Consider the following 12186-nt stretch of genomic DNA (forward strand, 5'->3'; position numbering starts at 1 on the left):
AAGCAGGCACAACATTTCTGTAGCCAGCAGAGCCAAGGGATAAAAACAAGCTGAGAATCAGGGAGTCATAACTGGCTCTCTGATGCTCCACATTTTCTGTGCCAAACATATGTTGGTATAGAAGAAAGTCTGATTCTAAATACCAAAGTGTGGGCAAGATTTCACTAAAGTTTTCTGTAAAAGAAACCAAAGCTCTAAACTGTTGCTATATTTTACTGCATCTGCTGTGCATATGAGATTGTATAAATGGACTGAACCAGTATGGAATTATGTTGTAGCTGCCTGTAAGAAGTGCTGACACAATCCTAAGGGTAAAACTAAGGTTTGCCATCACTTTGCAGGTAGCAGGTACGGTGTTCTGTTCCTAAGCATTCACAAAATAGTTCTACAGTTGAAGGTCTGTTGACTCAGATGTGCAAACCCAAAAGTTTCAATTTCAACTTTACTGCTGGATGTTTGTTAGCAGGTTGACTGGTTTTTGTCCGAAGTGTAAAAATGTTTAATGTCTTCTGAATTCACAGAATGGTTTGGGTTGGAAGGCTCCTTGAAGCACATCTCATTCCCACCCCCTGCCATGGGCAGGGACACCTTCCACCAGACCAGGCTGCTGGAAGCCCCGTCCAACCTGGCCTTGAATACATCCAGAGATGGGGCAGCTACAGCTTCTCTGGGCAATTATTTTTATTAATAAGTAACAGTGAGCTTCACTCCTGTAAAAAATGCAAATAAACAACAGCACAACCCTGTTCTCAGCAAACCATGGTGAGGTTATGGAGCTGTTATGGTGACATGTTTGCAGTGCTTATGTTGATATATAGGCACAAATACATTTTAGCACCCTCTTTGCAGTTTATAGCCAAGAGTGTTTAACTATTTACTTTTCAGTTTTGACAGTCCCTGTAACAATGAGTATTTGGATCAGGTAAAACATTTTCATTGCAGATGCTGTATTTGACAAACTGTGTACAATTAATGCCATCTTTTTGGTAGCCTGTGACATTTTCAAGTCAAACCCAGTGCTGTGGACTCTCGCTTAGTGTTTCCATGCTGTTACCTGTGCCATCCCCTCCTGCGTGCTGTGCCCTTGGAGCAGTGACACTCAGCACTCGGCTGTCTGGGTGTTCGTGTCAGGTCACTCGCTCACTTCTTGTGCCCTAGCTCCTCTGAGAAAACTGGGACTGAGCCGAGCTGCGTGCACAAATACAGCCTGGCTTACCTGGAACTTGTACATTTGAAGCGCTAAACCGATTTTCCATGGATGTTACAAAACTCTGACAATGGGGAGTTACCTTTGGCTTTAACCTGACCCTCAAAAGGCTGTCAGATGTGTATGAGGGATCAAACTTACAGTTTTATCTTGATTTTTTATTATTATTTGTTAATATTATGGTATTTTGAGGCTAAATTGGAGCAGTTACCCAGCACTCTCGTAGTGGCTCTTGCTCACTCTCTAGCACTATTTGTCTACTAGTATTTAATTCATTCTCGATTCTTCCCCCTCTCCCCCCCGCCCGCTGCAGTTCCTAAGGGCGCTGCTGGCGGAGGGCAGGTGCGGGGCCCGGGTCCCCGCGGGCGGCTGCCAGCGGCCTTGCGCAGGTGGCCGAGAGGGAGGGAAGGGAGTGCGGGGGGCGATGGCCGGCAGGGGCGGCTGTCCGGGGGCCAGCTCCGCGCTTTCCCTTCTCTCCCAGCCGGCGGCCGGGAGGTGCTGCCGGGGGAGCTCCGCCCCGCTCCCCGCGCGCGGCTCCGCTCCGCGTTTTCCGGGCCGCGCCCCTGCGCTCGTGCGCCGATCCTCGGACGTGCGGGGCCGGCGCCGCTCGCCATTGGCCGCGCCGCCGTAGGCCCATGGGCGTGCGGGCCGCGCATTGGCCCCGCGCGCTGTCAGTCACCGCGTGGCTGCGTCAGGGCCGGGTGCGCGGCCCCGTTCCCTGCTGTGTGCGGGGCCGGCGCGGGGCCGGTGCGGGCGGGGCCGCGCCTCGCTCGTCCCTCGCTAAGATGGCGGCGGCGGCGGCGGCGGCGGCCGCGGCCGTGGCGCGGCTCGAGGGCCGGGAGTTCGAGTACCTCATGAAGAAGCGCTCGGTGACCATCGGCCGTAACTCGTCGCAGGGCTCGGTGGACGTGAGCATGGGCCACTCCAGCTTCATCTCCCGCCGCCACCTCGAGATCTTCACCGCCGCGCCCCCGCCGCCGCCGGCCGGCGCGGACGGGCCGCCGCCCCCGCCGCAGGGGGACCCCTCGGGCGGAGCGGGGGGCGACTTCTACCTGCGCTGCCTCGGCAAGAACGGCGTGTTCGTGGACGGCGTGTTCCAGCGGCGCGGGGCGCCGCCGCTGCAGCTGCCGCGAGTGTGAGTACGCGGGGCCGGCGCTCCGGGGCCCGCCGGAGGCCGCGGGTGCACATGGCGTGTGACAGGCGGGAGCGGGCCCGTCCTGCCCGCGCCTCCTCCGGCACCGCCCGGCACCGCCGCCGTGCCCTCCGCCGTGTCCTTCCCCCGCACGCCCGCCCCGCCGCAGCCCCGCACGGAGCGCCCGGTGCGGGCTGGAGCGGCCCCGGCGCTGGCGAACAGAACCGGGTACACCCCGGGTCCTGTTTACGGGTGTCAGAGGAAACCAGCCGGGCGGTTCTTCACGGGTCTGGGGGTGTCTGGGTTGAGGATTAGCGCTGGGGGAATCCTGTAGCCCCCTCGGTGCTTTGGCAGAACTGGGGGGTTGTTCTCCCTCGGTGCTCTGGGGGTTGTTTGGGTTTTGGTGGTAGTTTCTGCTGCTTTGCCTAATTTTAACGTTTATTCTTATGGGTAAACGGAATCATCCACGTGAAATGCTTCTGCTGGCCTTAGCGTTTTAAAATGTTTTCGTTACGTGACAACAAATGTTTTAAGAGGTTTTAAACGGTAATACATTCCTTTGCCATTACCAAACATTAACTGTCTGTGCAAAATGATTTTCTAGGGCAATACGTGAGGCCTGCCCACGACATTTAAGGATGTGTTGAACTGTAAATAAATGATCTGTGCTCTGAGGAGTCACATGTAGGAAAAGTGAAAGTGTTTTGGTTTAGTGTATTTTAGCTGCCTTGACTAAGAAATACCTAAAACGTTACGAGTGCTGTACCTTTATAAAGCACATACTATCAGTGACACAGCCTTAATGCCCTATGAGCTTTTAAACTGTGTTTAGGACATTGATGCTGTATATTTTCTCCTGTGTCTGCCTAATGTTAGTTTTCCCACCTGGTTTCTCTGTGAAAATCAAATTGTCTTACCTTGCTGCTTTCTAGGAAATGCTCATTCTGAAGGGCTTTAACAGTGCCAGTGTGTGTAGAGAGTTGTATAATCCTGAATATAGTCGGAGGACTTGTTTGACCTTTAACTGTCACTTCTATTTTTGCTTTCTGTTTTTAATGTTAATAATTATTTGGCATGTGGTTATATGAAATGTAGATCAAATACTTTTTTTCTTTGTAAGTACTATGGTATAATATATTAATTGTAAGCACAATTGTACATGATCTGTGCTGATTTCAAACAGTCTACAATTAGTTGGAGTAATTAAGTCAGTAACATTCTGTTAAATGCTTAAGACCTGAGGGAAAAAAGAAGTACTTCTTCTTCATGCTGTCCACTGATTTGTAATTTATTCTAGTTCTTTCCATCAGTGTCGCTTTTCAAGTGGAAAGAAGATTCAGAAGGATTTTTTGTCTCACTTTTTTTATTGAACAGTGATGAAAAGTTGTGTGTAGTTAAAATTTCTTCACCAGTGAACGTGGGTGGTGGTGGTGGTGCAGGAACTGGCATTTGCTCGAGTCGGGCTGTGTTCAGAGGTGACACCATTCCTTGGGCTGTGCATACACAGCCTTCAGTTTGCAGTGAGCTGGTGGAAATGGTTATGTCCTGGTTACAAATTGTAGGTGTGTTTACTAGCCATCCTGGCTAGTAAATAAAAGGTGCCCCTGGCCCGGGGCTGGAGTCACCATGCAGGGGGGTGAGCACCACCTCGGAGGGCCGGAAGAGTCTACAGTGTCAGAGTTACACTGATGATTAAGAGCAAATGCTACTTTGTTGCTTTTGTAAAAATAAACCTGTTTCTAAAACACAAGTCTTACTGGGGTTGAATGGGGAAATAGTAGTTTCATTATTTGCAAAGCTTTTTTTTTTTTTTAAACAGTAGTCTTCAGGCAAATTCAAAGTACTGTCTGTTCCTAGGAAGTCCTTACTGTGAATTGCTGATGGTTAATATTGTTTGTAGTCCTGTTCTTGAGTTTTGTTGTAGATTTTAACTGGTCACACTGAAGGTGGTCTCCTGGATTTTAAGAATCAAACTTACTTACTTCAGTATAATGTAAACATTAATTAACAGTTGAAATGTCGTGGGAAAGTGAGTAGTTTTGGTGTGAGCTCAAGATTGATGATTGCCAGCCTCCAGCTCAAGTAATCACCAGATCTATTTTTGTTGTTGTTTAATCCTACTCTGTTGCCAGTAATAAATATGCTTTGCCTATGACTACACAATCATCGGAAATTTTAATGGCAGGTGAAGTTTCAAAAACTCAGGGTGGCCTGTTCCTTCTGTTTGTTTTTAAGTGATCCTGCAAACCAAGAATGGAGGGTCCATCTCTGTTTTGTCTATTTAATAGTGACTTACAAAGGTGCCAAGTACAAAACTCTTACAGACTTGAAATGTCTTATTTACTTGTCACTAACAATTGTATGTAGTTCAAATGTCCTTGGGTCTTTTTTTTTTTTTGTTTCAGCACAGTGTTTAAGTATGACTGCATTAATAATGTTGCTGAACTCCCTGGTTTTGGAAGGAAAAAACAGAAATACACCTTGGTAGTCTCCTGCAAAACACACATTTTAAACATCTGGGGAAATTAAATTATTAATGTTAGAGTATACACTTACCTGTAATAAAGGCATATTTTTTCTACAGATAGAAATGTCATGAAACATGGAATTACTGTGCATTAAGATAAGTGTTCTGGTTGCTATTTTTAATGCTTCCCTGGAAGCCTCACTGGCAATTCAAATGTTGAAGTTATCAAGCAGGAGGTAATAGCAGTGGGAAGTGTGTTTTTGTTTTTGCAGTTCTTGACAGACTCCCATCCCTACTTGTGTATGTACAAACCAGCTGTCGTCTTATGAGATGAATCAAGTGGGGGTGGGGAGAAAAGAGCCATTTTTGAGTGTGTCCAGCAAGGAGCTCTCCTGTCAATGTCATGGCACACGTGGGATGAAAGAGGTTTCAGAGGCTCCTGCTCAAGACACCCAGATCAAAGCAGTGCAATTATTCTTCTGCAGCTACCTTTGAGATGCACAGGCTGTCCCTCTCCGGTTCGTAAAGTTCATGTTTTTTAATTGGTTTCATTTGCTGCTTGTGGAATTTCTCCTGCCTTCAGTGAAAGCATTGATTGGATATATTGCTAGGTAAATCATAACATCAATATTTGCTTTTGAGGTACTTGGCTGGAAAAATACCTTTTGTGCTGTGCAGAGCAGCGCTTGTTGCTGGAGCTGTTGTGTACAGCTTTTGGAGAGGCAGGATTCCAGACAGATGTAACTGATACAGCTGGAAAAACAGACAGACTTCTGGGTAGAACTTTGCTCTGAAGGAGTGCTTTTGTTTTGTTTTGATTTTGGGGTTTCTTGGATGTGCTTTGTGTATCGGCCTTTGAATTCACAGAAATCCTGACATCTTGGGCTTGACTGTTCTGGGGCAGTGTCTTACTCATTTTGACAAACCCGTAGATTTTGTGTTTTAGTCACCACTTTTGGTTTTGCTTTTCTGGAAGCAGATTTGTGATTCATAAACAAGATACCATGAACATAGGAACAGCGTTTTTAAGTCAGAGCAGAGATGCATTTAGTCCATGACCTGCCTTCAGGAGTGGCCAGTAGCAGATGCCCAGGAAGGAGCATAAAAATGGATTAAGACAAATGGTTGTGTTTCCCTTGGTTTTTGTTTTGGATCCAAAGTCAGAGTTTAAGTCTTGTTGAGTTAAAATAATTTACTGCTTGCATTTTTTCGCTCCTTATTTTTAGTTGTTGAGTTTGGGTAAACCTTTTCTATCTGCAGTGTCTTTGGGTAGTGAATTCTGCAATGTAATTGGAGCCCGTGTTGGGAAAAATATCTCTTTTTGCTGAGTTTTTTGAACCTGACGCCTGGTAATTTCATTTGATCCAACTGAAGCTCTTTTATAGTAAGAGACGGTAAATAACTCTCCCATTCTGTCATTCATTCTGCAGACTTCTTTACATTACTAAGTGTGGGTGCTCTTACAGTAAATGACATCAAGTGCATTTTACTTTAGCGTAACGTTTACTGACTAATCCTAAGTCAAGCCTATATAGCTGAGAACTATAATTTTATTTGTTTGTATTCTCTTGCTTTTCCTCCTCGTAATGCAGAGGACTGAACCAATAGTTTTAGTTTGGTCTTGTAGTCTGGAGCTACGGACTGGGGTTATTGCTGCCTTTAAGCAGTAGAAGTTTTCCTGCTGATGAAAGTTGGTCGATTCTGAACAAGCATCAAATGTATCTATTCCCTGAGTAAATTCTTTGGAAAAGTTAATTATGTTCAGTGTAAACTGCCCAGGAAACTGTGCAACAGATTGTAAAGAGCCTCAAATTTATCAGTGCACTTTCTTCTGTCATCTAATTGCAGTTACTTAAATTATGTGTGAAGTTGTGATGTCTGTTGTTGGAGCTGTGACTGCACATGTGCTCCATGTAAATTTCTCGCTGGAAACATCTGCAGTTTGGCTTCACAGTGGAGGTGAAAGGATCATAACACTTCTTTGGGTAGTGTTCCTTGGTAGCTGAGGAAGAATGTGCATTGCTTGGTTTTGGATTATGGTTTATGTTCTAAAGGTTTTCTTATGAATAGAACAGTTAGATATTTTAAGCAATCAAAAAACCACATTTTTCAAGGAATTTGTGTTAATATATTCTTGCAGTCTGTACTTACAGAGTGTTGTAAGTCCCTCAGGCCATGTGGGCACCTGCTTTCTCCCTTCCTTGACACCACTCTTGACAGAGACAGTGGCTCGTGAGGGCGACAGCTGCCCGAAATGTTCGGGAAACCTCGTGCTTGATTTGTGTTCAGAGGTGTATTTTGGAGCTCCATACTGGCTGTATTAAAACTATCTATTACAAATTACCTCAGAGCATAAAACTAGGGAACATTGGACTTGGCTGTGACTTGACAGAATCAGACTCCAGAAACTTTTATTTACTGTCTCTGGCAGACACTGATCCTGTGCCATAGTGACTAATAAGGTCAACAGGGCTGTGTTTATAGGTGGGTTTTTGGCTACTTTAAAGTAGGATTTGCAAATGTCAAGCTCAGTAGAAGTAGTGTTCTCACTTAAGCAGATCTGATTGAAAAGGAGCGTGGGAGGACGAAGGTAGAGCACATATGATTTGAAATGAAAATAGAGATGAGCGGGAAGTTTCTATAGTAATAATTTGTTTTACAGTTGTTTCTGTCATCTCTTTTTTTTCATATTTGCCTCTCAATTACGCACACCTTCTGAGTGATTTCTTTTGTTGTTGTTAATAAAGCAGTGTTGCAAATTGTCAGACACCAATCAGGTGATTGAGGTAAAGCTTAAACAGTTTATATTTGGATTAATTCACATGCGATATGATTTTTCTGTTGGTATGATTGATATGTATATGAAATGTCCTTACCCAATTCTACAGTTTTACTGATCTTACAAATGTTCTTACATCTGTAGTTAGCTACAGGAGTAGGTACATTCTTTGTGTAGTTTTATGAAATACTACAAACTGGAAAATCATCTTTGTAGTTCTTTATCGTCTGTAAAGTTCCAGTTCTATGATAGAAGCAAGATTAGTGTAATTTTGGAAGAAAGGTGCAAAGTCAGTATTAAAACTGTCTGTTCCAAGAATCTGCAGTTGAAAGAGAGTTTTGAGATTCTTACTTCAGTTATAATAATGAGGTAGGAGATATGCAAATTAAATCATTCTTTGCATTGATTAAATCAAAATACCAAGGTGCCATGTTTGAGTAGTATGATACACTTAATCAATAGCAAAAGTAGTAAGTTAAATGAGCTAATAAAGAAAATATGTTAATCTTCCACCATGGCTTTTCAAAATAAACATGTATTATTGATTTGCTTATAGTTAGGTAAGGACACTGTCTTATAAATACTCCTTCATGAAGGTAGATGTGTTTTAGAGAATAATTCTGCTGTGGAGGAGTTCTGCTGCTCTTGGGTTTTTCTTTTTATTTTTTTGAGCATGTGCAATTGTCATGGACAAAGCAAAAGATTTTTTTGCAGTCATGCCTGAGCTATCCAAAATAAGATTATGCTTCTCATTTGCTGTATTTTTCAATGAATGCAGCAACTCGTCAAGACATCTCAAGTCCCATTAACTTATATAAAATTATGTAAAATACAGGAAAAAATACAATTTCAAAGGAAATCATGGATTTGTCGTGTGGTGTGAGGCCATGGCTTTTGCAGTTATAAGGAGTTTTCACAACAGTTCACTAATAAGCTGCTGTCTGTGCTGAAATACTGGGAAGGTGGTGGGTTTATCTGCTGCCTTGCTTGTTTTCATGATAAAAAGTTGATGTGTAGTGACATTTGTTTCCTGTGACTTCCTGCCTTTAAGGAGTTTTTTGACCTAGATAAAGCAGTCAGAGGGGAGGAACCATATTTATTCTGCAGCTATTCCATGTTGGATGGTATAGGAAATAAATGTTCTGTTCTCCAGTTAAGATTTCCCTCACTGCTGTTCTGTCACTGAAGGGAGCTGAGGCTTCAGTGAGTTACACTCAGTGAACACTTGCAGAGCTGGTGCAAATTTTTTGACATCATTTTTTACAGGGCAGAAGAAGGTCTGTACATGCTTGGAGTCTGTTTCTTCACGTTTGTGTGTGTGATTCTGCTGCAGCCCCTGCACGCGCAGCTTTGTCCTCTTAGGTTCTGCCAAGCAGGAGCTTGGACAAAGCACTGTCTCCGTGTGTGCCGGTGGGAGGAAAAGTTTCAGTATTCAGAATTTCAGAGTGTCTTAATGAATATTAATACGAACACAGCACTTTTGTGTTTGTCCATGTGCACCAAATGAAATGAAAACCCTGAGCCCATTGACAAGCAGTTCTGTCCCTCCAAACGTTCCTGTTGACTTCAGCAAGGCAGCTCCTGTGGATAAGGATGCCCATGGAATTGAGCTTTTGGGGAACCAGAGCAGTAAAGTAAAAAAGCTGGAGTCCTGTCATTATCAGACTGTTAAGAAGTGGAACAAAATCGGTATAAAGTTGACTGGAATTAATTTTAATTCAGTGCTGGTTTAAGGCTTAACTTTAAGAATTACAGAAGAAAGCTCCAGCCAAAGCCTTGCTGAAAGCAGAAGTGACTTCAGTGTTAGATCAGACTGCTCAGCACCTTGTCCATTTGGATTCTCTGGGGACGGGGGTAGCTATAACTATATAAAGTGCTTCATGTAACTACAACCCCATATTGAAAAAAATACTGTCTGTGTTCCCAATAGCAGAACTTTCAGAATGTACAGGCTGGTTAGAATAATGTGCAGCTTAGTGCTAAATCGTGGTAAGAAATACCTGATCACTACTGGATTTTGTGTGGTGATCTGGAGTAAATGCAATTACTGATAAGTATTTACCGTGTTGTGAACATTGTCCTCACAAATAATGAGGGCAAAAAATAGAATGAATCAATTTAAAAAAACCCCAAAACTGTCATTTGGAAAAGTACACAGGGCAGAACTGTAGAGTGAAAGCCATGACTGTAGAGAGATCATGAGATGCCTGTTCTGAGATGATGTGTCAAAGCATTGATGTGATGACTGTGTGGAAATTGGGGAGTGGCAACGGGTGCTGGAGCTTCACATCGTTCTGGAATCAGTTCTGTGTTAAAGAATCTTGTAGAACTGCAAGGATTTAAGTGGAGGGTTGCTAAAAAGAATTGAAAGCTGGAAGAAGTCCCAAAGAGTGGGGGGCATAAGGGGTTCAGTATGCTTGTTTTATCCAAAAGGAGTGTGAGGTGGATGGGTTGGTGTAGATCATTTCTTGGGGCTGAATTAGAGTACTAAAGGCTCTCTAATGGATCACACACACTCTGGTGTGGAACCAGAGGCTGTAAACTAAACTGTCAAGGTTTGAATTAAGCTGTGTTGGAATAGTTTACTTTCAAGAGTGGTGGGATATCTATCTCACCGTCTTCCACTGATAAACAAAAAAATAACCTTTGCTGTAGTCAGACCTAGTGATGAGGTGCAGAGCAGGTATGGCTGGGTGACATATCATGGCTTAGGGTTACAAGAGGTAAAGCTGAAGCTTCTTTACTTCCTCTGCAAGTCTTCTTTAATAAACTCTCATGGGGTTATAGCAGGAGACCATTTTATTACGTGTTTTAACAAAGAGTCAATATTTATCCTGGGTTTAAATTAAATTTACTTCTGAAGCATCAAACATGCAGTTGGGCATTTGTTTATTTACACTTGCCCGTAGTATTCTCACACTGGTGTTGATGCTTTTGTTCACTGGGTCATAGTCTTTGTATTGGAGTACACTGTACTGTTTTAGAGATAATTTTTGTGTAATATAAAGTGATTCTGTGAAAATTTTTGTTCTTCAAGTAAGTCTTAGATGCAGCTTATGAGGTATAAGCTGCTTAATTCTTGTGTTGATAAGAAATCAGGGTAGTGTATAATGGAAAGTGTCTTTATACCTTGTAGTGAACTTAAATTCAAGTTTTTTAAATCACTTAAATGAAGATTAAATGCATGGTTTTGATTCAGAAGTGGTGTGAGTGAATTAGTGTATTGATAGAAGTTACTTTGAGATTCTGATTTTCACTGATGTGTTCCAGTATGGGAGCAGGTATTTTGCCTACCCTCTTCCTTCTTTTCTTCCTTTTTTCCCTGTCACAGCTGGGAAAAAGTAGTTTAACTTCCTTTGAAGCATCAGTTTCCTCAAAAAGATATAGCTGAAATGTTGGTGTCTTAGCACAGTGTACAATACATGTTTTACTACCTGTAAGGTAAAAGCCTGATTATTTATGAAGATATAAACACAGTTTTCTAGCTTTTGTTTGTTTGTTTTGATGTTCTCTGTTGTTTTTTAAGACTGAGAATACAGGAAAAATTTCATTTATCACTTTGTGTTGTCCTCTGGACATATTTGGGTGTTGTAGGCAGAATATAACTTAAGCAGAGAAGGCCTAGACATGCAGTTTATACACTTCTGTAGTAGTCAAGCTTGTTGGTTACAATCAGTGCAGTAAACATCAAGGGAACTAGTTGGGAAGGATAAGTGATGGAAGCTGGCTCTTACAGAAAAGAATTTCCTTCCTTGGGTGGTTCCACAGTCTTCTGGCCTTTCTAGACAGGTGAAGAAGGCCTGCAGAGCAATGAAGGAGACAGAGAAATAAGATTTTTAAATGAGTAAGGCTTAGAGAAGGGTGAATTTATTCACATGAAATTCTCTGTGGGGATAAGTTCAAATTTGAACCAGAGCAAACCGATTATTTAAGTAAGTAAAAATAAGGGTAAAGAGGATAAATGCTGTCAGGCACAGGGTGGGATTCTTGGGGTTGCCATCGTGCAGGGCCAGGAGCTGGACTCTGATCTGTGTGGGTCCCTTCCAGCTTGGAGTATTCTATGATTGATTTTAGCATCATATCCTGTACAGATTAGAAAAATGGAAGAAGACAATTCAGGTGATACATGGGAAAAATGAGGACACAGGCCCAAGGTGTTTCGTTTTAGAGTATGGGCAGGATATTCTGAGGTTTGTAGTTGTGTGAAGTATAAGGGTGTGCTAGGAGGCTTGAAAAAAGATGGAAGATTAAGATCATATCAAATTTAAGAGCTGAGGCTGAGAAGCAATACAACTGTTAGCCTTATAGAATGTAAGGAGTCTCTGACTTGGATATTTAATTGGGGATATGTGATTTGGAAGGATCTGGGGTTTCACTTTTTGGGTACATGGGCTGTGCTTTGGTGAACATCTGAGCTAAGGTTTCACTGCTGCTGTAATGGAGCATGGGAGGGAAGGTCCTGTTTTCTGCCGTGCTCCTGGCTGCAGGATGGCCTGTTCTTGGAGCTCATCATGTTGATGATGAGATGTTGGGAAGTTCATCATGTTTAGATGTTCATATGCTGCTGCTGTCTGCTTTTTTTGCTATTTTTGGGTGCTTTG

The 12186-nt window shown here is 43.0% G+C and overlaps 1 protein-coding gene across 1 annotated transcript in view; it reads left to right on the forward strand.

Moving 5' to 3' along the window:
- Nucleotides 1–1827: 1827 nt before the first annotated feature.
- The window catches only part of FOXK2 (forkhead box K2), a 46670-nt gene continuing 36311 nt past the window's right edge, over nt 1828–12186 (forward strand). The window contains exon 1 of the mRNA XM_032129336.1: nt 1828–2342. Coding sequence (XP_031985227.1) covers nt 1843–2342 — 500 coding nt within the window. The 5' untranslated portion in view covers nt 1828–1842. The remainder of the gene's footprint in view (nt 2343–12186) is intronic.

The sequence above is a fragment of the Corvus moneduloides genome, chromosome 19 (genome assembly GCF_009650955.1).
Source record: "Corvus moneduloides isolate bCorMon1 chromosome 19, bCorMon1.pri, whole genome shotgun sequence".
Lineage (NCBI taxonomy): Eukaryota > Metazoa > Chordata > Aves > Passeriformes > Corvidae > Corvus > Corvus moneduloides.